The sequence below is a fragment of the Coregonus lavaretus genome (genome assembly GCF_964263955.1).
Source record: "Coregonus lavaretus genome assembly, chromosome: 10".
NCBI classification, from domain to species: Eukaryota; Metazoa; Chordata; class Actinopteri; order Salmoniformes; family Salmonidae; genus Coregonus; species Coregonus lavaretus.
The window spans coordinates 38,110,680-38,136,924 of NC_139997.1; the positions used below are offsets into that span (position 1 = coordinate 38,110,680).

At 45.5% G+C, this 26,245-nt stretch overlaps 4 protein-coding genes across 4 annotated transcripts; 2 read left to right on the top strand and 2 right to left on the bottom strand.

Moving 5' to 3' along the window:
- Positions 1-3,441: 3,441 nt before the first annotated feature.
- On the bottom strand, positions 3,442-6,777 carry LOC311136111 (tubulin polymerization-promoting protein family member 3-like; the record flags this gene model as incomplete). Its single annotated transcript, XM_084170193.1, has 3 exons — positions 3,442-5,997; positions 6,288-6,441; positions 6,587-6,777. 3 exons carry the CDS (start codon positions 6,775-6,777, stop codon positions 5,806-5,808), a joined length of 537 nt encoding a protein of 178 aa, XP_084026319.1. The 3' UTR covers positions 3,442-5,805.
- A 4,769-nt stretch (positions 6,778-11,546) lies between these two features.
- Positions 11,547-14,138, top strand: LOC311135561 (tripartite motif-containing protein 16-like; the record flags this gene model as incomplete). Its single annotated transcript, XM_084169573.1, has 7 exons — positions 11,547-12,119; positions 12,297-12,392; positions 12,619-12,852; positions 13,053-13,209; positions 13,305-13,361; positions 13,465-13,518; positions 13,597-14,138. The coding sequence occupies 7 exons, from the start codon at positions 11,547-11,549 to the stop codon at positions 14,136-14,138; spliced, it is 1,713 nt and encodes a 570-aa protein (XP_084025699.1).
- Positions 14,139-17,272: 3,134 nt separating this feature from the next.
- LOC311135649 (uncharacterized protein) lies at positions 17,273-20,324 on the bottom strand. Its single transcript, XM_084169675.1, has 3 exons — positions 20,251-20,324; positions 19,251-19,936; positions 17,273-19,108 (listed from the first exon to the last, which is right to left on the bottom strand). The coding sequence occupies exons 2-3, from the start codon at positions 19,919-19,921 to the stop codon at positions 18,223-18,225; spliced, it is 1,557 nt and encodes a 518-aa protein (XP_084025801.1). The 5' UTR covers positions 19,922-19,936; positions 20,251-20,324; the 3' UTR covers positions 17,273-18,222.
- A 73-nt stretch (positions 20,325-20,397) lies between these two features.
- On the top strand, positions 20,398-23,706 carry LOC311135650 (uncharacterized protein). The gene is made up of 3 exons (XM_084169676.1): positions 20,398-20,494; positions 20,903-21,597; positions 21,734-23,706. The coding sequence occupies exons 2-3, from the start codon at positions 20,933-20,935 to the stop codon at positions 22,782-22,784; spliced, it is 1,716 nt and encodes a 571-aa protein (XP_084025802.1). The 5' UTR covers positions 20,398-20,494; positions 20,903-20,932; the 3' UTR covers positions 22,785-23,706.
- The last annotated feature ends 2,539 nt before the right edge of the window (positions 23,707-26,245 follow it).

The following is a 26,245-nucleotide window of genomic DNA, read 5'->3' on the forward strand; positions in this document are numbered from 1 at the left end:
CAGAGAGCATCTCCGCGTACATCTGGCTGCCTCTATCCAGCAAGACCAGGATGGTCTGGGAGCCGCTGTCCTCCGAGTCCTCCTGGTTATCCTCCCACGTGGACACCACCACCTCCCCGTTCCTCATCAGCTGCAGCTTGTGGTACAGCCTCTGGCCCGCCGCGCCCACGTGGGAGTAGGCCGTGCAGGAGAAGAAGTACAGGCCCATCCGGAGGGCCATGAACACACCTGGAGGGAGAGGAAGCAGAGGGATGGAGTTATTGAAATGGATGGATACATGTCCAGGATAGGACTATTATTAAGTGTATTGTCTGTGAAATATGTGTAGCGGGTTTAAGGTTAATGTGTATGCATACCCAGGGCAGGGTTGTAGCCATTGTCATGGTTGAGGGAGATCTCGGTGTAGGGAATCAGCACGTTACTGGTGAAGGGGCCGAAGCAGTGGCTTTTGGGACTCATGGTGGCTGTGAACACCATCCGCATTCCTCCTGGAGCGAGAGAGAAAGAGAGAGAGAGAGTGAGTTATTCAGTCAGATAGAGATAACCCACTGGGCACAAACTGGTTGAATCAACATTAATTCCACGCCATCTAAAAAAAAAGTCAATATGATGACGTTGAGTCAACGTGGAAAACTGATTGGATTTGCAAAAAGTCTTAAAGGTAAAGGAATTTCGGGAATGCTTGTCTTTTATCACCCAACTTTAAACCTAATTCCAATGACATGGTACATTTTTTGTTGATTTCACGTTGAACTATGTGAGCTCAATCAAATGTAAATCAAAATTAGACATTGAACTGACTTCTGTGCCCAGTGGGAAGGACGTGTTTTGCGGCGTATATCATTAGCAGCCCTGGCCTCTGTTAGCAGAGAGGTCATCCATAGAATTAGAATGAGGTTACCCCTCCCTGGTCTGTCTGTGTACCAGATATAATGTTTCTATAATGTTGGTACCTGTGACCTCCTGGATGCTGTTGTCCAGCTGGGACAGGCTGTGCCACAGGGTCATCATCCTGGTGAACACCTGCTCCTCCAGTTCATGGAGCACCCACGCTGGCGCTTAAACGCACACTCACTGTCCCAGCGGCCGCACGGCAGCACACCCTCCCAAGCCACTGACCACAGGCAGTGAGAAGAGAGAGAGTGGGGAGGGTTAAGACATGCAAAGTGATGCTACGTAGCTACTTCATTCATGTTTGGACTCTACAAGGTGTCGAAAGCATTCCACAGGGATGCTGGCCCATGTTGACTCCAATGCTTCCCACAGTTGTGTAAAGTTGGCTGGATGTCCTTTGGATGGTGGACCATTCTTGATACACACAGGAAACTGTTGAGCATGAAAAACCCAGCAACGTTGCAGTTATTCACACAAACCGGTGCACCTGGCACCTACTACCATACCCTTTTCAAAGGCACTTAAATCTTTTGTCTTGCCCATTCACCCTCTGAATGGCACACATACACAATCCATGTCTCAATTGTCTCAAGTCTTAAAAATCCTTATTTAACCAGTCTTCTCCACTTCATCTACACTGATTGAAGTGTATTTTACAGGTGACATCAATAAGGGATCATAGCTTTCACCTGGTCAGTCTATGTCATGGAAAGAGCAGGTGTTCTTAATGTTTTGTACACTCAGTGTATTTTACCAATGATTAGTTGAAACCCCAAGTCTGGTAAACATTATTAGAGTAATATGCCATCAACAATATTTTGAATCCCACAGGCCTTGTTGAGCAGGTGATAGAGCTAATACGAGCAGAATCTGGGACAAGAACAAAGTTAGAGAGGGAAAGACAGAGAGAGAGAGACTCTAGTCATGATGTTGAGTGAGCTCCTAGCGGGCAGTCGGTGGTGTAGATCACGAAGCTGCTGAAGTTGTTGTAGTGGCTCTGGTCATCACAGAGGAAGCAGCCAGGGGGCGAAAGACAGACATGGTGTCCCCAGGCTGCAGATGCAGGGCCAGCACGGTGCTGGCCAGGCTCTGGCCGTTGTGGTACAGGCTGGCGCAGGCTGCCAGCAGGACCCGGGGGAGCCTGCATCGCTCCACACCGTCAGGGCCAGGCTGTAGACCCCAGAGAGGGGTGCGGGGAACACCCCTGAGGACACGTCGTAGGCCTGGCCCAGGTTGATGAACATGTGCTCATATGCTACGGTGATTTGCTTCCTCACTGGACCCACGCACGACACCGGTGTGTCAACGCCACCAAGAACACTGTACGGCTCTCTAGATAGGAGAGAGAGGAGAGAGGGAGGTAGAGGAAGGAGGGTAGAATAATGGTCAGAGATATACAGGGAAGGATGAGTTGTGTAGGACCTAGAGAAGCTATAAATGGTAATATTTCAATAGTTAAGTTCCCACTGAGCACACACTGGTTGAATCAACGTTGTTTCTATGTCATTTCAATGAAATTACGTTAACCAACGTCGAATAGACATTGAATTGTGCCCAGTGGGTTGATTCAGTCGATTCTTTCTACTAGAGCACTTGGATCGTCAATAATCTGATAGTAAAACACACAGATACAGTATATAGGCCATAGATAAGACTCTAACCTTTAATGTCAGTCAATGCAGTCTGGGCTGTCTACAGGTGTTTCTCTAGTTGAGTCAGAGTAGTGTTGAAATATTTATACAGCTGCCCCACCTGTCTCTGCATCACACAGCAGCCACAGGATGCTGGGTCTGTCATATACACTATACCCACACACACACACACACACACACTGAGACTCAAACAGACTATTACAAACACTTAAATATATACACTTCCTCTGTATTTTCTCTCTCACACAGTGTTCTGGTGGTGCAGGGTTGTCCCGGGCCGTTCCAGGAGTAGGTTCAGTTCCCCGGTCCTACCTGTCCCAGGGCTGTCCTAAACACACACAGCAGCACGATACCTGGGAGTGAGGACAAAACACAACACAGATACACCCTCACATACAAGGAAGGCACTGTCATGTGCTTTCAGAGCGCTACAGTAAAGCACACTCCCACTTAACATGGCTGAGAATGTCACATGCAAGCAGAGTATCATTCATCACCTATCCCAGAGGGATGTTCCACCATAGCACCATACCACAGAGAACAGTCAACTACAGTAAACACCATTCCATGTGTGTCAGTCTCACCTCTCATTTCAGCACAGGTCTCAGATAAACAGGGGGTGACTGTGTCTTGGGGAGATTCTCCCTCACTTTATAGCCTTGCTGCACCCCACCTGTCATTGTATGGGACTTAGCAGAGGAGGCAGACTGGCTTTGTAAGGGTATTAGGGACAGATACTGTGTTTTGGGGTGTGCAGTACCCCATGGAATATTACTAATCCCTGCTACTTTGATATAATTTGATAAAGTGTGTGTGTGAGTGTGCGCATGCACGTACAAATGCACGTACACATGCATCTGTGTGTTTGTGAGAAAAAAACTATTTCACATGGTCTGAATTGCTGCTCAGAGATTTATTTGAAGGTGTACATACTCTTTTATAGCTCTTCAGAATAGAGGGAGACACAGCTAGACGGTACAAAACACAACAGACAGTGATCAGGAGGGACAGAACAACAACCCAATAGGAGACAATGCAGTGCAGTCAGGAGGCTCCCAGTCCTCCAACAGAACAATTGATTTAGTCATTTTCTCAGAGGAGGAGAGGAGTGGAGCAGTTTCCTCATCGGTCTCTTATTCTCTCTTCATTCCCAAAGCACAAGCATAGCGCTATACTGTACAGATACAGTGTAAATCTCTTCTTATTCATTCACCATTCATTAATCTATTACATAATCTAGCCATTTGTTTATTCATTCATCCATTCAACTATCTATATTTACAATATACAGTTATTATAGCAGAGCAGATGAAAGCTAAGGACATCAGCTGAGAAGGCTGTGGGTGAAAGCAGTGCATAATACCAGGTCATTCGTGTTAGTAGCAACCTCAATGATAATGCAACATGTGTGGTAGTAGTAGTAGAGAGCTGAGTGAGTTCCTGCAGTAATAGGAGTGCTGACTGAGGCTGTAGGAGGCCTGTCTAAATGAAATGTAATGTGTTTTATATGTTGTCTGTCTAGGGATGTTTTAACTTGTTTTGTACACTAGAGGGCACTAAATGTTGGGTCATGTATCACGTATACTGAACAAAAATATAAACGCAACATGCAACTTCAAAGATTTTACTGAGTTGCAGTTCATATAAAAAATGTTGTCAATGGTAATGAATTCATTAGGCCCTAATCTATGGATTTCACATGACTGGGAATACTTTACCCCTACCTACATGTACATATTACCTCAATTACCTCGACTAACCTGTACCCCTGCACATTGACTCGGTACCGGTACCCCCTGTATATAGCCTCGTTATTGTGTAACTTTTGTTTTATTTTTTTACTTTCGTTTATTTAGTAAATATTTTCTTAACTATTATTTTCTTAAAACTGCATTGTTGGTTAAGGGCTTGTAAGTAAGCATTTCACTGGTAAGGGTGTGGATCAGAAATCCAGTCAGTATCTGGTGTGACCACCATTTGCCTCATGTAGCGCGACATCTCCTTCGCAGGCTGTTGATTGTGGCCTGTGGCCTGTGGAATGTTGTCCCACTCCTCTTCAATGGCTGTGCGAAGTTGCTGGATATTGGCGGGAACTGGAACACGCTGTTGTACACGTCAATCCAGAGCATCTCAAACATGCTCAATTGGTGACATTTCTGGTGAGTATGCAGGCCATGGAAGAACTGGGACATTTTCAGCTTCCAGGAATTGTGTACAGATCCTTGTGACATTGGGTAGTGCATTATCATGCTGAAACATGAGGTGATGGCGGCGGATGAATGGCACGATAATGGGCCTCAGGATCTCATCACGGTATCTCTGTGATAAAATGCAATTGTGTTCATTGTCCGTAGCTTATGCCTAACCATACCATAACCCCACCGCTGCCATGGGGCACTCTGTTCACAAAGTTGACATCAGCAAATGGCTCGCCCACACGACGCCATACACGTGGCCTGCGGTTGTGAGACCGATTGGACATACTGCCAAGTTCTCTAAAATGATATTGGAGGTGACTTATGGCAGAGAAATGAACATTCAACTCTCTGGCAAAAGCTCTGGTGCATGCTCCCTCAAAACGTGTGGCATTGTGTTGTGTGACAAAACTTCACATTTTAGAGTGGCCTTTTACTGTCCCCAGTACAAGGTCCACCTTTGTAATGATCATGCTGTTTAATCAGCTTCTTGATATGCCACACCTGTCAGGTGGATGCATTATCTTGGCAAAGGAGAAATGCTGCATGGCTGCGCCCCTTCCCATAGATTAGGGCCTGATGAATTTATTTCAATTGACTGATGAACTGTAACTCAGTAAAATTGTTGACATTGTTTCATGTTGTGTTTATATTTTTGTTCAGTATATATTAACCACAACACATAAACAAGCCAAAATGACTCCTACAGAAGCATCTAGTGAAGCTGGGAGGGATAGGGTCAGGGGTTGGAGAGCTTGGGAAGGTGAATATATATCAATATTATTAACGTTTTTATTGACATAGAATTTGGTCACTGTTTTGTTTTCTATTCAGGTTTACTCATCACACTTACACCTCCCCTCCCCTCTCCATCCTACCAACCACCACCCCAACCCCAGCATGCAACTTCAAAGGATATATAATACTATAACATTCAGTGACAGCCCAGCCCATCCTACCTGCGCAGTATGTGCATTAATTTACATTTACAAAAAGTTCTAACTTAAATTACAGTATTTGGGGGGGGGGGGGGGGGGGTCTCTCTCTCTCTCCCTCTGTCTTGCCTATGCTTCCTTGACCTTATCCTCATAGGTGCCCTTGCCCTTGTAGGCACCCACATAGCCACTGGCATCTGGGATGTCTACTCGCCCAGCCTTGCCCTTCCCTTTGCCCGACTCGTCAAACCGCTCCTTGTGTGCCCCTGTGAATTTGGTGGTGTCTGTCAGTCTGTCCACCGCCGCTGCCTTGGCCACTTTCTATGAGCAGGAAAAAGAGCGAGGGAAAGAGAAAGGGAAATAGCGAGGGAAAGAGCGAGGGAAAGAGCGAGGGAAAGAGAAAGGGAAAGCGAAAGAGCGAGGGAGAGAGAAAGGGAAAGAGCGAGGGAAAGCGCGGGAAAGGGAGAATGAGAGATGAGGATACAATGGAAGAGCTTACCCATCACACAGATATGCACACACACACAGTACACACAAGAACGCATACACACACTCTCTCTCTGGGACTGTAATATTATCAGGCAGTGTGCTGCTGAGAGGTAGACACTCACGGTGACGCCCGCGTTGGCAGGCTCCTTCCCTGCTATGAGGCCGTAGAGCTGCTGCAGCGCCTCCTCCTGGCCCTTCCCTTTAAAACGCTTCGGCGCCAACTCTGACAGGGCCTGGCTGAACTGCTCAAAGGTGATCACACGAGCTGTCTTCGCCCTAAAATACACAGAAAAACATTTGGAGAGTTTTTCCTTTACTCCTGATATGGTATTCTGAGGACCCCTGGCCGTATTCCCTCTTTCACTAGAAAGATGACTGTGGATCTGTCAGTGTGGAGGTTTGAAACTGGAACTAGTCTCACTTGACTTTAGTGAAGACGATGTCCACATCGGTGGCGGTGATGTTCTTGCCATCAATGACCCGGCAGTCCTTGCAGAGTTTGGCAAAGTTCTTGCCGTTCATCTCCTTCCCAGTAGCCTTGGTGTCCCCATGAATGGCAAACTTCTTGAAGGCCGTCTCCACCTCCGCTACTAATCCTGAGCCCTCTGCCATTCTGTCTTATACAGAGAGAGAGAGAGAGAAATGATGAGAGGGAGAGGTAAAACATTAAGGATGGGATGCAAGACAAAGGCATACAGTCGAGACAGCTGTAGTTTCTCACACTAACAGCAAATGCACTGCCATAATGTTGAAATAACATTGGGAGGACACTGTCCACTGAGACAGGAAATTAGGAGGTATTGGGAGAGATTTGGTCATTAATGCGATACATTCTGCACACCATGTCCTCTGGGCATTACACACACACACTTGTTCCTAATGACTCCATTAGCTGGATCGATTAACTGCCCCACCAAGAAATGGCTGCTGTGGCTGCTGACTTATGATGGACGCCCACACCCATACACATATATTCATCCATCTTGAACTGTTACTGTTAGTTCAGCTGCTCTCTGAGAGCTACTAAATTAAATAATGTTCCATTATGTATCATTGCTGGAGAGCAGCCTGTTGTTCGATAAAAATATCACAATTATTTTCAGAGTAAATCAAACCATGGTAGGACTTCTCACTGTATTTTATAGTGGGTTGTTTTCAATATATATATATATATATATATATATATATATTTAACATTTTATTAATTTAGCAGATGCTCTTATCCAGATCGACTTACAGTTAGTGCATTCATCATAAGATACACTACATTACCAAAAGTATGTGGACACCTGCTCGTCGAACATCTCATTTCAAAATCATGGGCATTAATATGGAGTTGGTCCCCCCTTTGCTGCTATAACAGCCCCCACTCTTCTGGCAAGGCTTTCCACTAGATGTTGAACACTGCTGCGGGGACTTGCTTCCATTCAGCCACAAGAGCATTAGTGAGGTCGGGCACTGATGTTGGGCGATTAGGCCTGGCTCGCAGTCGGCGTTCCAATTCATCCAAAAGGTGTTCGATGGGGTTGAGGTCAGGGCTCTGTGCAGGCCAGTCAAGTTAATCCACACCAATCTCGACAAACCATTTCTGTATGGACCTCGCTTTGTGGACGGGGGCATTGTCATGCTGAAACAGGAAAGGGCCTTCTCCAAACTCTTGCCACAAAGGTGGAAGCACAGAATATTCTAGAATGTCATTGTATGCTGTAGCGTTAAGATTTCCCTTCTTTAGAACTAACGGGCCTAGCCCGAACCATGAAAAACAGCCCAAGACCATTATTCCTCCTCCACCAAACTTTACAGTTGGCAACATGCATTGGGGCAGGTAGCGTTCTCCTGGTATCCACCAAACCCAGATTCATCCTTCGGACTGCCAGATGGTGAACCATGATTAACCACTCCAGAGAACGCATTTCCACTGCTCTAGAGTCCAATGGCGGCGAGCTTTACACCACTTCAGCCGACACTTTGCATTGCGCAAGGTGATCTTAGGCTTGTGTGCGGCTGCTCGGCCATGGAAACCCATTTCATGAAGCTTCCGACTAACAGTTATTGTGCTGATGCTGCTTCCAGAGGCAGTTTGGAACTCGGTAATGAGTGTTGGAACCGAGGACAGACGATTTTTACACGCTACACGCTTCAACACTCGGTGGTCCTGTTCTGTGAGCTTGTGTGGCCTACCACTTCGCGGCTGAGCCATTGTTGCTCCTAGACATTTCCACTTCACAATAACAGCACTTACAGTTGACCGGGGCAGCTTTAGCAGGGCAGAAATTTGACGAACTGACTTATTGGAAAGGTGGAATCCTGACGGTGCCACGTTTAAAGTCGCTGAGCTCTTCAGTAAGGCCATTCTACTGCCGATGTTTGTCTATGGAGATTACATGGCTGTGTGCTCGATTTTATACACCTGTCAGCAATGGGTGTGGCTGAAATAGTTACAGCCTTACATCACAGCCTTATTCTAAAATTGATTAAATTGTTTCCCCCCCCCTCATCAATCTACACACAATACCCTATAATGACAAAGCAAAAACAGGTTTATAAAATAAAAAACACTGAAATATCACATTTACATAAGTATTCAGACCCTTTACTCAGTACTTTGTTGAAGCACCTTTGACAGCGATTACAGCCTCGAGTCTTCCTGGGTATGACGCTACAAGCTTGGCACACCTGTATTTGGGGAGTTTCTCCCATTCTTCTCTGCAGATCCTCTTGAGCTCTGTCAGGTTGGATGGGGAGCGTCGCTGCACAGCTATTTTCAGGTCTCTCCAGAGACGTTAGATCGGGTTCAAGTCCGGGCTCTGGCTGGGCCACTCAAGGACATTCAGAGACTTGTCCCGAAGCCACTCCTGTGTTGTCTTGGCTGTGTGCTTAAAGTCGTTGTCCTGTTGGAAGGTGAACCTTTGCCCCAGTCTGAGGAGCAGGTTTTCATCAAGGATCTCTCTGTACTTTGCTCGGTTCATCTTTCCCTCGATCCTGACTAGTCTCCCAGTCCCTGCCGCTGAAAAACATCCCCACAGCATGATGCTGCCACCACCATGCTTCACCGTAGGGATGGTGCCAGGTTTCCTCCAGACGTGACGCTTGGCATTCAGGCCAAAGAGTTCAATCTTGGTTTCATCAGACCACAGAATCTTGTTTCTCATGGTCTGAGAGTCCTTTAGGTGCCTTTTGGCAAACTCCATGTGGGCTGTCATGTGCCTTTTACTGAGGAGAGGCTTCCGTCTGACCACTCTACCATAAAGGCCTGATTGGTGGAGTGCTGCAGAGATGGTTGTCCTTCTGGAAGGTTCTCCCATCTCCACAGAGGAACTCTGGAGCTCTGTCAGAGTGACCATTGGGTTCTTGGCTGTAACGTCAAGGGGTCTGAATACTTTCCGAATGCACTGTATGGTGTAGCTAGGTGAGACAACCACATATCTCAGTCATAGTAAGTCAATTCTTCCTCAATAAAGTAGCTATCAGCAAAGTCAGTGCTAGTACGAAAAGTTGAGTGTTAGTTCAAGAAAGGCAAGGGGGGTGTTAGTTAGTTGTTGTTGTTTTTTTAGAGGGGGGTGGGGGGGCTGTGAGATTAATCAAGTAAAGTAATCGTTCAATAAAGTAATGAAGGCTTGGATCAAATAGATTGATTCAGCACACTTGCATTAATTATTATCAGAATAACAGACCAGAGAAAGACAAACAAGTAGGACACAAAATTGGGCCATGCAGCATCTGATACTCAAAACGTAAAGAAACATTAATATATGTAAATTCATATTTAACATACATTCCACAAGTTGAACAGAAACATCATGCAATATAGCCCCATGATATATGTATAGTACATTTAAAAAGAGAAGTACACCAAAAAGAGGACAGTGAGCATAATAAATTATGTCAAATAGATGGCTTAGCTCATTTCTATGATTTGCTGTCATGTATTGTGTTTTGACCTCTTTATTACTGGTCCATACATAGACTAAAGTACAGGATAACTTTAAGTGTAGACTTGTTTACCTGTTAGGTTAAGGAATTCTGAGTGATGATGATGTTGGGGATGCCTGTGCTGATGCTGCGTGTCTTCCTCCTAGCCCTGCCAGTCACACCACCTTCACAATGATGATAGCGATGTACAGAGAGGGGAGGGAGATGGAGAGCAGAGGGTGGGGAGGAAAAGAGCGAGCACAGACCAGCACAAGCCATGACATCATTTGCTGCCTCTCTCGTGAGCATGCGTTCTTGTTTACTCCCCCCTTTCTCTCAACCTTACCCCATCCCTTTCTCCTCCTTCTCCTTCCCCCTCTCCTCTCCATCCTTTATGATTGGCTCACAGCTGGTGCTGCAACGCCCTATCCTCTGTCTGTCTGTCTGTCCAGAGACTAAAGGGTCTTTGTATTAACGAACATGAAGAACAGCCTATAAATGAGGACAGCATTATACATGAACAGTTAACATCTGATTTAAACATGAAATCCATATCATGCAATTCTATCTATTTGTGACCACAGTATTTTTTGTCTTATGTTCTGTGCACATCTTTCATATGAAACATATTACGTTTTCTTTACTCACTCATTCATAACCCTCCCCTCATGTTTGACACATCTTAGAAACAAAGTGACATTATCATTGAACAAGTGAAACCCATCAGTTTCATAAGAAAGGATGTTGATGGAAACACACTAGTGGCTTATCTGGTACTAGCACCACTAATATCATGTCAATAATGTTATATTCTAGATGATTTACAGCATAACCACACATGGAGTATTTAACTGATACTGTGATACAGAGGGCATGTTTTTCCCACCAGAGGAACTTGTAGGGATTTGACCTTGTCCTTTAGGATATGTTTACTGTAAGGCTCTATCCCCAATGACTGTATATGGTATACACATGCTGGTGCTGTGTCCTATCTTTTATACGGAGAAGAGGCAGGGCAGGCTGTTTTGACATCAACAGACATCATGAAACCTACTGCTGCTGAGTCAACAAAAGTGCTGTACCAACTTGCCTTCTGAATATACTGCAATATTATGTTGCATCCCTGTTTACAATCACTGCTCCATTACATGCTTTCAATTAATGGCAAGTTCATCATGATGATCACAGACATTTTGCCAAAAGAGAACCAACCAAGAGTGTCTGTTGCTGGGTGGTATGTGGGTTCATTCCTCTATGGTCATATTCACTTCCCAGTTTCATGCAGGTTGTTGGAAATGCTTGTGTTTGTGGGGAGGCCACTCCCATGTATTCTCTGTTTACAGTAAAACACAGCCTCACCTTTAAATACCAGTGGAAGGGGACTGCGCTCTTGCTTTAGTCTCACTCCCGTTTAATACAGGTCAGTGGAGTGTCATTCTGTACTTCAAACAGTCTGACCCAGCAGGACCATGGCAGAGCCGAACTTCCCCCTGCCTCCAGATGGCTACACCTGTCTTCTGTGTGCCGATATGCTGCGAGACCCAGTTACCATCTCCTGTGGAGACACCTACTGCCTGGAGTGCATCAAGATCTACTGGGACCAGTACGACCACCTGGGGGTGTACAACTGTCCCCAATGCCGGGCCACCTTCACCCCTCGCCCCGTCCTTAGGCGCAACGTGCCCAACGTGACCCAGGTGCGCCGGCAGCTGCCTGAGCTGCAGCCCTTCCCCTACCTCCAGAGGGATTCGCTGTGTGACTTCTGTGTGGGCCGCCGCAGTAAAGCTGTCAAGTCCTGCCTGATGTGCCTGGCCTACTACTGCGAGACACACATCAAGCCCCACTACGAGTCGGCCACCTTCAAGAGGCACAAGCTGGTGGATGAGACGGGTCACCTGGACAGGAAGATCTGTCCGCAACACGAGAAGGGCCTGGAGCTGTTCTGTCGCTCAGACCAGATGTGTATCTGTGTGCTGTGTACCGTCAGGGAGCACCGCAGCCACAACATCATCTCTGCTGAGGAGGAGCGCGCTGAGAAACAGGCAAGACTACTCTTACACACTGGAACAGCCTACCCTCACTAATCGCTCTAACAGTACATGACAACTGCAATGATACGGCTTTACTCATTTGAAACTTCTAAAGACAAAGGGGTATTATGGCTCCTCACAGTTTACTAACCATCTCTTCCTCTTCCTCCTCTTCTTCTCCTTAAACAGAAAAACCTGTTGGTGACCCAGTCTGAGGTCCAGCACATCATTCAGGAGCGGATGAAGGAACTGCAGGAGTTGAGACACAATGTTGACGTTCTCAAGGTTAGGTCCATTTCCATTTCCCACGTCAATTTCTGGTACTTTTAATGAGACTACATCCCTTCAATTTAGCGCCATAGTATCATTCATTATACATTTTTTGGACCATATATTGTCATAGAGGCACTAAATCAATCATTACAATTGCGTTTGCAATGTTTTGTTTTTAATTATATAATAACACAATGATAATTGTGTAATTTGCAGTATCTCCCTCCTCTAACCTCAGAGCAATGCCCAGCGGGCGATGTTGGACAGTGATAAGATCTTCAGTGAGATGCTGCAGGCGGTGGAGCGCTGGCATGCTGAGGTGAGCCAGCTGATCAAGGCCAACATGCAGGCAGCCATGTCACAGGCCGAGGGATACGTGGAGCGGCTGGAGCAGGAGATTCTGGAGCTGCAGCGCAGAGACGTCGAGCTGCGCCAGATCCTGGACACAGAGGACAACATCCACTTCCTACAGGTACTAGACTGGAGGGAGGAGGGACACTGGGCTGTAGGAACCAGGGTCAGTACTGATAATAGACTGGTAGAAATATGAATCTAGCATTGGCATTACGATATGCTTTAACAGTTAGTAATTGTTATGTAAACAGTACAAGTACACATAAAATCTATCACGTATAACTTCACTGATATATTTCTTATTTTTGTGCTGTGTAGAACTTCCCCACGCTGTGTGTTCCTCCTGAGCCCATGGTGCCCAAAGTCCTAATCAACCCTCAGTTCTCCTTCGGAGAGGTCACCAAGACTGTCACCGGCATGAAGGAGCATCTAGATGACATCTGTAAGAAGGAGCTGAGCAAAATCTCCAAGTTAGGTTAGTCTATTAATGCGACTAAGATGCCTACAACACAGCTTTTGTACAGCAAGACTATAGCATTGCGATAACCAACTGTAATTTTACATTTACAGTAAGTGATATCCCTGTGTACATACTTTCACCAAGAGGTGGAGACAAACGATTCAAAGGTACATATTTATGAAGTTTACATTGGTTTATTATCTGTGAATAAATATCTGTTTTTAATCTGAATATCTCTGGTGATATAATACATTTTTTGTTCTAATACAGCTCCCACCAGGGCAGATTTTCAGGAACCCAAAACTAGAGCAGACTTCTTGAGATGTGAGTGGTCTGTCCTTGTCTGTTCTTTATACCAACTCAAAGAATTTCTGATAATGGCAATGAATCTATTTTTTTCAGATTCCTGTCCGCTCACCTTTGACCCCAACACAGCCTACAAAGAGCTGGTTCTGTCTGAGGGGAACCACAAAGTGATGCGGAAGAAGACGGTCAAGTTTTACCCGGATCACCCCGAACGCTTCGATGGCTTCTCCCAGGTTCTATGCAGAGAGTGCCTGGGTGGGTTCAGGTACTACTGGGAAGCAGAGTGGAGCGGGGAGTTCTCCATCGGAGTGGCCTACAAGAGCATCAGCCGCAAGGGTAAGAACTCCTACAGTCTGCTGGGCTACAACGACAAGTCCTGGAGCCTACTCTGCTCTGACTCGGGCTACTCCGCATGGCACAACAAGATGGACAAAGACCTGCCAGAGGCCTCGCGGGCCACACGGATTGGAGTGTACCTGGACTACGCTGCCAACACGGTGGCCTTCTACTCTGTGTCAGAGGCCATGGAGCTGATCCACAAATTCAAGGCCCAGTTCTCTGAGCCTCTGTATGCAGGCTTTGGAGTGGGCTCCTCTGTGTCCCTCTGCCAACTAAAGGAGAACCTCCAACCTTACTGAGCACGGTGATAACAGACTGAGGGGAATCTACTCAATGTAAATAGGACTACGTAAACACACAATCATTATGAATAATTTAAATTCATTAGATTTGAATAAAATATAAAACCGTATGAGTGAAGTTAAGCATATTCTCATTATGAATCATTCCTTTGACTTTAATACTGTGACATGTAATCTTTGTAAAAATGTTTACCTATGTAAAAAAAATATTTGTGATTAATTTTCCATCTATCCAGACAATTTTATAACATGACATGTTCAAGGCAAGAAAATATCTGTCAAAGGTTCTCTTTCAAATCTGTGCAAGTAAAGAAATATGCACATCCTCCAGTTCTAGTATCTGATACAAATATATATATACAGTTGAAGTCGGAAGTTTACATAAACTTAGGTTGGAGTCATTAAAACTTGTTTTTCAACCACTCCACAAATTTCTTGTTAAACTATAGTTTTGGCAAGTCGGTTAGGACATCTACTTTGTGCATGACACAAGTAATTTTTCCAACAATTGTTTACAGACAGGTTATTTCACTTATATTCACTGTATCACAATTCCAGTGGGTCAGAAGTTTATAAACAGTGAGGGAAAAAATTATTTTATCCCCTGCTGATTTTGTACATTTGCCCACTGACAAAGAAATGATCAGTCTATAATTTTAATGGTAGGTTTATTTGAACAGTGAGAGACAGAATAACAACAAAGAAATCCAGAAAAACTCATGTCAAAAATGTTATAAATTGATTTGCATTTTAATGAGGGAAATAAGTATTTGACCCCCTCTCAATCAGAAAGATTTCTGACTCCCAGGTGTCTTTTATACAGGTAACGAGCTGAGATTAGGAGCACACTCTTAAAGGGAGTGCTCCTAATCTCAGTTTGTTACCTGTATAAAAGACACCTGTCCACAGAAGCAATCAATCAATCAGATTCCAAACTCTCCACCATGGCCAAGACCAAAGAGCTCTCCAAGGATGTCAGGGACAAGATTGTAGACCTACACAAGGCTGGAATGGGCTACAAGACCATCGCCAAGCAGCTTGGTGAGAAGGTGACAACAGTTGGTGCGACTATTCGCAAATGGAAGAAACACAAAATAACTGTCAATCTCCCTCGGCCTGGGGCTCCATGCAAGATCTCACCTCGTGGAGTTGCAATGATCATGAGAACGGTGAGGAATCAGCCCAGAACTACACAGGAGGATCTTGTCAATGATCTCAAGGCAGCTGGGACCATAGTCACCAAGAAAACAATTGGTAACACACTACGCCGTGAAGGACTGAAATCCTGCAGTGCCCGCAAGGTCCCCCTGCTCAAGAAAGCACATATACAGGGCCGTCTGAAGTTTGCCAATGAACATCTGAATGATTCAGAGGAGAACTGGGTGAAAGTGTTGTGGTCAGATGAGACCAAAATCGAGCTCTTTGGCATCAACTCAACTCGCCGTGTTTGGAGGAGGAGGAATGCTGCCTATGACCCCAAGAACACCATCCCCACCGTCAAACAAGGAGGTGGAAACATTATGCTTTGGGGGTGTTTTTCTGCTAAGGGGACAGGACAACTTCACAGCATCAAAGGGACGATGGACGGGGCCATGTACCGTCAAATCTTGGGTGAGAACCTCCTTCCCTCAGCCAGGGCATTGAAAATCGGTCGTGGATGGGTATTCCAGCATGACAATGACCCAAAACACATGGCCAAGGCAACAAAGGAGTGGCTCAAGAATAAGCACATTAAGGTCGTGGAGTGGCCTAGCCAGTCTCCAGACCTTAATCCCATTGAAAATCTGTAGAGGGAGCTGAAGGTTCGAGTTGCCAAACGTCAGCCTCGAAACCTTAATGACTTGGAGAAGATCTGCAAAGAGGAGTGGGACAAAATCCCTCCTGAGATGTGTGCAAACCTGGTGGCCAACTACAAGAAACGTCTGACCTCTGTGATTGGCAACAAGGGTTTTGCCACCAAGTACTAAGCTATGTTTTGCAGAGGGGTCAAATACTTATTTCCCTCATTAAAATGCAAATCAATTTATAATATTTTTGACATGCGTTTTTCTGGATTTTTGTTTATTTTGTCTCTCACTGTTCAAATAAACCTACCATTAAATTTATAGACTGATCATGTCTTTGTCAGTGGGCAAATGTACAAAATCAGCAGGGGATCAAATACTTTTTTCCCTCACTGTACACTAAGTTGACTGTGCCTTTAAACAGCTTGGGAAATTCCAGAAAATTATGTCATGGCTTTGAAGCTTCTGATAGGCTAATTGACATCATTTGAGTCAATTGGAGGTCTATCTGTGGATGTATTTCAAGGCCTACCTTCAAACTCAGTGCCTCTTTGCTTGACATCATGGGAAAATCAAAAGAAATCAGCCAAGACCTCAGAAAAACAATTGTAGACCTCCACAAGTCTGGTTCATCCTTGGGAGCAATTTTCAAACGCCTGAAGGTACCACGTTCATCTGTACAAACAATAGTATGCAAGTATAAACACCATGGGACCACGCAGCCATCATACTGCTCAGGAAGGAGACGCGTTCTGTCTCCTAGAGATGAACGTACTTTGGTGCGAAAAGTGCAAATCAATCCCAGAACAACAGCAAAGGACCTTGTGAAGATGCTGGAGGAAACAGGTACAAAAGTATCTATATCCACAGTAAAACGAGTCCTATGTCGACATAACCTGAAAGGCCGCTCAGCAAGGAAGAAGCCACTGCTCCAAAGCCGCCATAAAAAAGCCAGACTACGGTTTGCAACTGCACATGGGGACAAAGATCGTACTTTTTGGAGAAATGTCCTCTGGTCTGATGAAACAAAAATATAACTGTTTGGCCATAATGCCCATTGTTATGTTTGGAGGAAAAATGGGGATGCTTGCGAGCCGAGGGAACACCATCCCAACCGTGAAGCACGGGGGTGGCAGCATTATGCTGTGGGGGTGCTTTGTTGCAGGAGGGACTGGTGCACTTCACAAAATAGTTGGCATCATGAGGAAGGATAATTATGTGGATATATTGAAGCAACATCTCAAGACATCAGTCAGGAAGTTAAAGCTTGGTCGCAAATGGGTCTTCCAAATGGACAATGACCCCAAGCATACTTCCAAAGTTGTGGAAAAATGGCTTAAGGACAACAAAGTCAAGGTATTGGAGTGGCCATCACAAAGCCCTGATCTCAATCCTATATAAAATGTGTGGGCAGAACTGAAAAAGCGTGTGCGAGAAAGGAGGCCTACAAACCTGACTCAGTTACACCAGCTCTGTCAGGAGGAATAGGCCAAAATTCACCCAACTTATTGTGTAAAGCTTGTGGAAGGCTACCCAAAACGTTTGACCCAAGTTAAACGATTTAAATGTAATGCTACCAAATACTAATTGAGTGTATGTAAACTTCTGACCCACTGGGAATGTGATAAATAAAAGCTGAAACAAATCATTCTCGCTACTATTATTCGGACATTTCACATTCTTAAAATAAAGTGGTGATCCTAACTGACCTAAGACAGGGAATTTTTACTAGGATTAAATGTCAGGAATTGTGAAAAACTGAGTTTAAATGTATTTGGCTAAGGTGTATGTAAAGTTCTGACTTCAACTGATATATATATATATATACACACTACGCATAAAACAACAAATACATAAACCAGTACAGTACATTGTGACACAATATGTTCTGATCTCTGCTCTCCTGAAGAATTAAATGAAATACAAACATCACAAAAAAACAATTCTGCATAATAAATAATTATTCAAGATTAACTATCACAATATCCAAATGCATGAAACACCTCTAACTTGGACCATGGCGGGGCATTCTGCAAAAACACAAAGGGAGCAATGAAACAGAAGTAATTTGAGCTTGTTTACATGGAAACAACCAGTTCACCTGTGAAATCCAAAGCAGTGTCCTGTTTATGGAACACACCAACAGAAAACACTGGTAGCGTTCTCACACAAATCTGCCTATTTAGGATATTTCCAGAGAAAGCCATCTGACCAGTCCTTGTTGTGTGCTGATTACTACGAGGCCTCCTCCCTGCCAGGTGAAGTGCTGAGTGAGCAGCTAGCTGCTAGATGGAGTATCAGGGTGAGTGAGAGAGCTGACGTGCCCCTGGCCCTGTCCCTGGCCTGCTGTGGGACACCTGGTGCCTCTTCATGGTGTCTTTGAGTTTGAAGGTCTGTCCACAGTCAGTACATTGAAAGGGTCTCTCCCAGGAGTGGATACGTGTGTGTTTGTTCAGAGTACGGCGGTGGCAGAAGGCCTTCCCACACACCCCACAGACGAAGGGCCTCGCCCCTGTGTGAATGTTCCTGTGCTCCTCCAGGCTCCTTTGCTGGGTGAAGCAGCAGCCACAGTCTGGGCACCGGTGGGATGGCGAGGGCGAGGGAGGGCGAGTGTGGAAGGAGGGTGAGGGAACCCTTGGGAGGGTCCCCCAGGTCAGCTGTCCGTCTTCAGAGATTAGCCCTGTGTACCTGGCAGTAAGCTCCGTCTCGTCACTAGAATGATTGTTACTCTGAAGTCTGTCTGTCATTGGGCTATCCTGGACATGTGGATGATAGGCATCAGGAGCTTGGGATCGGGGCGACTGTGGGGAGGGGATCTGACTGGACACTCTAGGTGTTGGATGAGTGTACATGGTGGAGGAGAGAGAGTTGTGTCTGGGAGGGGAGATGTAAGGTGTGTCCACAGACATGCTCTCATGTCCTGTTGTGCTCCCATACATTTGGATAGGCTCTGGAGGAGCACTCTCCTGATGCCAGTCAGGGTCCTCCACTTCCTGCTTACACACAAATATGGACCCTTCCTCTGAGACCCCCTTATGCTCATCCTTCTCCTCCTGGTAGCTGGCTACTCCCATGTCTGGAATCTCTAGGCTGAAATGGGCAGACTTAACAGTCTCCAGCTGGTTGAGAAATGACTTGGTCAAAGCATCTGGGTGATCACTGGTGCTCTGCATCTTGACACTCCTGTAAATTCAAAAAATTAAGATTAATCATAGTGAATCGTTCTTAGGACCTGCATGTGACTGAACAATTAAACTAAAGACACTGAGGATGATAGAATAACTGCAGATATGATTAGTTCAATAGCTGCCACACATTGACCTACCCTTGTTCTTGTGTCTCTGTTGAGCCCTGTGCTGTGTCTGTCTGTGTACGGTCAGGGGCAGGCGAGGAGACGGTGAAGACACCAGACCCAAGTCGCTGCTCAGCCATTCTGATCGCTTCCTCCATATCCCTAGGCTGCTGCTTCTGCACCCAGGCACCAGCCTCCTTTGGCAAGAGGGACAGAAACTGCTCCATGGCAACACACTGCTCTACCTGTGCAGCAGTCCTTAGGTCAGGCCTAAGCCAGTGCTTAGCAGCTGAGTCAAGCCTCTGCCCCAGCTCTCTGGCTCCCTTCTGGGGTTCGTACCGCAGAGACAGGAAGTCCTGCCTGCTCTGGTCCTCCACAGTCCACATCTGTCCCAGTACTCTAGACTGGAATGCATTTGACAACCCCTGGGGTCTGATCGGTTGACACTTCTTCTGTGTCTCCTCTTGCAGCAGCCCAGCAAGCCTAGCACCCCAGTCCTCCGGGTCTTTATCTCTCCCTGGTGTCATCCTAGGCCTTCTCTGTTCCTCTTCATCCTGGGGTGAAGGCCGGTCAAGGGTTCTGGTCAAACCATCCTTGACAAGCTGGCTGAGGACCTTGGCCTGGATCTCCCCCTGTCTGGTCAGAGCTTTCAGCTGTTGTTTATGCACATCCAGCAAGGACACCAGGAACTCAACCACATCCATATTGATTGCAGGTGCCTATGGTGAGGTAAGTAAAAAATACTTTTCACTAGCTGGCAGGGACAGAATGTCCAGGTTGATCACAAAGGCATCTATTATCACCGAAAAATAATTGTTAGCTAATTATTTGAAACTAGTCAAATTTCCACTACCATCACTGCAATTTAGGTAGTAGCTAGCTAACGTTAACAAGGTGGACAAATGTACCAGGACTCGGGAGTTAGCTGGGTGGGCGATTTAAACATTTTAAAAAAAACGCTATCAAAATGATCATATTATGTCAAAATAGATTTTCAAAGAATGGAAAACAACTGTAATAAATTATTAGTTACCTGTGATGGTTAATTACTCGCCGTGGACGTTTCAGTAGCTAACGTTAGCTAGCTACATATAATGTTTGGACAATAGACGAGGGGAATGCTTACCATGTTACACCCAGCAGACTCAGACGTTGTCATGATCAAATGGTACCCCCGGAAACAACAATAAAAAACGGTGTACGTAGCTAACTAACTGTAGACTAACTTGCAAGACATACAATACGAGTAAAATACAAAACGACGCCCCAGTCTTTCGGTGAGTAACGTTATTTTTCTACCTGTGGTTTTGGTCAGCTTGATAATCACATTTTATGGTGGAATGTGTCTATTTTGCCTGGATTGTCAGCTAACTTGGCTAGCTAGCCCACCTAACTGACCTAACGTTAGCTAGCTAGCTAGCTAGCTAGCCCTCATCCAGAGAGAAAATGATGCAAACATCTGAATGTGGTGCCAGAAAGATTAACTAGCTAGATGCTATAATTTAGATCATAGCTACATGTACAGCCTTTTAAACACAACCTCGTGGATCACGTGTTAGAGACATAATTGAGAGTTGGCATCAATATTTTATTTTCACAGGATTTATTATACACCCAAGTTGCTATCTTCATTGCCCAGTGGCACTGTCATTACCATACATTTATAATCATTTCATATTTCACAGGCCATTGCAAGAGACTCCAAGAGTGGAACCATGGATGTGGTGCGGTTATTTACAAACCTACTAGCAGTGCACAGACAGCAGCTACAGGCCCTAGCTGTACAGGGGGAGATCCAGACTGAGGCTCTGGCACAGTTACTGGAGAAGGAGGAGCTCAGGAGAATGGAGCCCGATGTGAAGATGGAGGAGGTGAAGGATCCTGAGGCCTACCTGCTGCTTTTGGAGAAGGCAGGCTCCAACTCCAGGCTTTCTAATGTGAAGTGGGGTCTCCTTGGTGGGGAGCGCCTCAGGTCAGGCGAGCCAGACTACGAGACACTGAGGGCCAGCCTGCGGAGCCAAGTCAGGGCAGAAGAGAGCCGACGGCAGCAGGACTTCAGCTCTCTGAGGTACGACCCTGAGAGAGGGCCCAGGGATTTGGGGCAGGGACTGGAGAGTGCTGCCCAGCACTGGCTCCGGCCTGAGAGGAGAACGGCTGCGGAGGTGGTGAGGTGTGTGGCCCTGCAGAGGTTTGTGTCGCTCCTGCCCACAGACGTTGGAGACTGTGTGCTGAAACAGTGCCCCCAGGACATGGAGGAGGCTATCTACATGGCTGAGGAGTACCTGAACAACACACCTGGGAATAAGAGCAGTGAGATGGACAACCACGCTGATGGAGAGGGATACCCTGCAGACCAACTGAGAGAGGAGGAAGAAGCAGGGTAGGGCCAGATCATGTTTTGAGTGTTTCTTCCACATCCAAAGAGATTAAGGAAGTGTAAAATATGTTGCCTACAAATATTGTGTGTTTATTGGAATGCATTTGTTGATATACTGTCTATTTCCGTTTATTTTCAGACATGCAGAACATCAAGTTAACAGTGAGAAGATGAAAGTCACAAGACCGCGGCCAGGGTTGTTTCTGAAGAGGATAGACTTTTCTAAAGTCTGCCAGTCCAGTAGTTTCAATATAGATGCCAGACATCTGGAGGACATTTACAGTGAGGAGAGGAGACTTGATGGGGAAGATGATTTGGTTGAGGAAGACAATTTTGCTGAACATGAGGACTGGATTAAGGAGGAGATAAAATACAATAACCAGGCTGAGGTAGAGGGTGAGATCAGGTCAGCCTCTGAGATGGCACAGTCTGCTGATGTGGCTATAAATACTGAGAATGTTGAGAGGGGTCAGTTTAGAAACATAGCAAATCAAATGCCCGTCTTTGGAAGGGCCAAGAGAGGTGTATCTGCCCCTGACATCTCCTCGTCCAGCCCTAACACCGCCGAGACAGAGGGAGAAACACCCTACTGCCTGAAGCGGAAGAACAAAGAAGATCCCTCCCATAGACCAAGCCACTGCTGTCATGACTGTGGTAAGAGCTACAAACGAGCTGCATTTCTCAGCAAACACAGTTGCAGTGCCTTCCCTAAATTCATCTGTCCTGACTGTGCCCAAATCTTTGCCTCTCAGAAATGCCTGACCCACCACCGCAGGAGCCATAATAAGGCTCTGGGCTGCTCTGAGTGTGGGAAGCAGTTTAGGGACAAGTATAATCTGAAATGTCACATGAGGACCCACACAGGTGAGTCCCCTTATACCTGTACAGACTGCGGGGACGTCTTTGCTCAGCTGAAAGGGCTGCAGGAGCACAGGAACATCCACACAGAAGAAAGGCCATTCCGCTGCAGTGTGTGTGGGGAGGGCTTCCACCACAGCCACACCCTGACAAAACACAAACTTCTTCACTCCCAGGAGTCTTTCCTCTGTACTCGCTGTGGAAAGAGCTTTAAACTAAATGACGACTTGCTGAGGCATCTGAGGACAGTGCATGATGAAAGCATGTACCTAGATGGAGATCTGGGTTTTCATCAGAATGGAGACATTTCACCAAGGCCCTATTGGAATTGACTCTATTTAATAGGGCTTGCGAAGCAAGAGTCCCCACTTTAAATCTTCGTCATAATTCCTCTTATTAGTAAGGCTTGTGAGAAGCATTCTCTTACATTGTTTTAAGCTAGAAACATCATTCAAACTTTAAAACGTGCAGAACAGTCAGGACCAGTGTGTTTGCATTCAACTTTTTGATATATTTTATACTTTTTAAACTATTAAGCTTTTAGTCCTTTTTCACTTTCATGGGATTTCTTCAACATTCTAAATGTACCATTGTGACATCAACTCCTAGACTTCCAACATTCCATTTACTGTGAACAATGCAACTTTTGACACAAATCAGATACTTTGACCACTTTCCCAACCACAGTTAGACAAAAAGTTAGAGCGTATGAAATCTTCCTCTACTTCTCTGCTATTCAAATCTAGAATTGGAAAAACTAAAGTATCTCCTACCAGTCTAACTATCTGTTTTTAGTAACCACATTAACATTTTTTATAAACAACTGACATTTTGACCACTTTCCCAGAAATGTAGACAAAATCTTACAGGGTATGACATCTTTGTCTACTTCTTTGGTATTCAAATCTGGAATCGGAACAAAATGATTGACTGCTAATCAGAAGTTACAGCTGTCTGAGTTTAGAGTGATGAAAAGCAGCCAGCTAACGCCAGCTAACCGCTCTCTAGCTTGTCATTGAGCAGCCCAAATAGCCGTTGCTATGGATACTTGCAAAAACGTAAAGGTTATGACATCTTGGTCTACATCTCTGCTATTCAAATCAGAACAGAATGATCTTCTACCAATCAAAAGTTCCACAGTTTGTCTGAGTTTCGAGTGATGAAAAGTAGCTAGCTAACGCCAGCTAACAGCTGTCTCATGCCTCGCAAAAAAAGGGCCATAGACTACAATGGTAAATAAAAAAATAAAAACTAGGTCCATCTCCTCTTTCACTGTTTAAGCTATCAACTCCAAACCAACATTGAGATGTTCAGACTGAGCCCACTTAGATTTACATGGGTTTGAATGAGAACCATAGGAATACAGAGGTAGATATTCAAAATGGTCGTGCTTTTGGGCAATTAAGCTACAAGACCGAGACAATCACCTATCAATACTAGCGGAGAAAGTTACTGTATTTCTAATTTTGTGTTGATCAATCGGGCCAGGGTAGGGTAGGGCCTGAACGTCGACAGCATGGGTAGGGCTCGCGCTGTAATGTCATGCCTTTCTGCTTTTCTTTCAAACTTCTAAACACTTTCCTATCAGGCTAGACAGAAACTTACTGTATGACATCTTCCTCTACTTCACTGCTATTCAAGCTGAAATGGTGATCACTGTTAGCTTAAAGAGTTTATTTATTAGATGGAACTATCGCTAGCTATCAGTAGGTTTACATACAAGCCTATTCTACATAGTTCTTCAACTACCACAAAAATACTTTTAAAGAGCTGTCATCACTAGATGCACCATCATATTTCTCTACCCAAATAATAGCCTAAAACGTTCAATTCCTTATGAGTTCCTCCCTTCCACCACAACAACAAGTCTTCAAATTCAGAAAGCAAAACATAATAATTGTAGAACCATGATTTATTTTCTCTCGTTTCAACACAGACTGCATTTTATGACTGACCACAACAACCAGAAACAGGATGTTAGCAAAGCTTGAATTAATGAATGGATTTGCAGCAGGGAAAACGACATCTGATTAAAGTTGCACTGCATAATGCCAACAAGACAAAGTGAGTCCAATAGGACCATTTGAGAAATGATCATCAGAATCAGAGTTTATGCTACAGGACTTTGCTAGAGCTGATTGGAATATGTTCCGAGACTCCGCCGATAACATCGACGAGCTAACCACCACCGTCACTGGCTTCATAAGGAAATGCATCGGTGACGTTGTCCCCACAGTGAAGATTCGCTGCTTCCCCAATCAAAATCCCTGGATTAACACAGAGGTTGGCGCTAATCTAAAGGACAGGGCTTCCGCACACAGGCCTATCGCAGACAACCCTGAGGCTACGGCTAAGGACAGGAACAAGTACAAGTCCCGCTATGAAAAAATAAGGTGGAATCATACTACACAGGCTCCGACGCCCGCTGCATGTGGCAGGGGCTACAGTCCATTACGGATTACAAAGGAAAACCCAGCCGTGATCTGCCCAACAATGCCTCTCTTCCAGACTAACTCAATGGATTTTATGCATGCTTCGACAATAACAACACCGTGCATGAGGGCCCCCACCAACCCAGAGGACTGGGTGATCTCGCTCTCCGAGGCCTACGTGAGTAAGGTCTTTAATCAGGTCAAGACTCGCAAGGCTGCGGGCCTGTTCTCAGAGCATGCGCATATCATCTGGCAGGCATATTCACTGTAATTTTCAACCTCTCCTTGTCCCAGTGTGTAATCCCCACGTCTTAAGATAACTACCATTATTCCTGTTTCCAAGAACTCTTAAGGCTTCATGCCACAATGACTACCGTCCTGTAGCACTCACATCTGTAATGAAATGCTTTGAAAGGCTGGTTATGGCACACATCAACTCCATCATCTCAGACACCAGACATACTGCCCCAACAGATCCATAGATGACGCAATCTCAATTACACTCCACACTACCCTCACCCATCTAGATAAGAGGAATGCCTATGTGAGAATGCTGTTCATTGACTACAGCTCAGCGTTCAACACCATTGTCCCCTCCAAGCTCGTCACTAAGCTTAGGACCCTGGGACTGAACACCTCCCTCTGCAATTGGAGCCTGGACATCCTCATGGGCCAACCCCAGGTAGTGAGGGTAGGCAACATTGCCTCCTCCACGCTGACCCTCAACACAGGAACCCCACAGGGGTGTATGCTTAGTCCCCTCCTGTACTCCCTGTTCACCCACGACTGCATGGCCATGCACGACTCCAACACCATCATTAAGTTTGCTGATGACACGACGGTGGTAGGCCTGATCACCGGCGACGATGAGACAGCCTACATGGTGGAGGTCTGTGACCTGGTTGTGTGGTGCCGGGACAACAACCTCTCCCTCAACGTCAGTAAGACCAATGAGCTGATCGTGGACTACAGGAAACGGGGCTGCAGTGGAGCGGGTCGAGAGCGTCAAGTTCCTCTGTGTCCAAATCACTAAGGACTTTAAATGGTCCACTCACACATGCACAGTCGTGAAGAAAGCGCGATAGCGCCTCTTCCCCCTCTGGAAGTTGAAAAGGTTTGGCATGGACCCTCAAATCCTCAAAAAGGTATACAGCTGCACTATTGAGAGCATCATGACTGGCTGCATCACTGCTTGGTATTTTACTGTTAACTTTTATTTCATTTTAAATGGTGCCCTGAGACCACAAAGCAAAAAAATATAGCAAATACAACTACAAGTACACTACACTAGAACATCACTAACATCACAGCCATCATAAACAAGTTACTAAATCAATCAATCAAAACAATTGCACACCTCG

Excerpts from the sequence above, each read along its gene's own strand:
- LOC311135649 (XM_084169675.1), bottom strand. The coding sequence starts at position 19,921 with ATGGATGTGGTTGAGTTCCTGGTGTCCTTGCTGGATGTGCATAAACAA. Across the intron at positions 19,109-19,250 it reads ACAGAGACACAAGAACAAGG|GAGTGTCAAGATGCAGAGCA; the intron begins GTAGGTCAATGT and ends TTGAATTTACAG.
- LOC311135650 (XM_084169676.1), top strand. The coding sequence starts at position 20,933 with ATGGATGTGGTGCGGTTATTTACAAACCTACTAGCAGTGCACAGACAG. Across the intron at positions 21,598-21,733 it reads AGAGAGGAGGAAGAAGCAGG|ACATGCAGAACATCAAGTTA; the intron begins GTAGGGCCAGAT and ends GTTTATTTTCAG.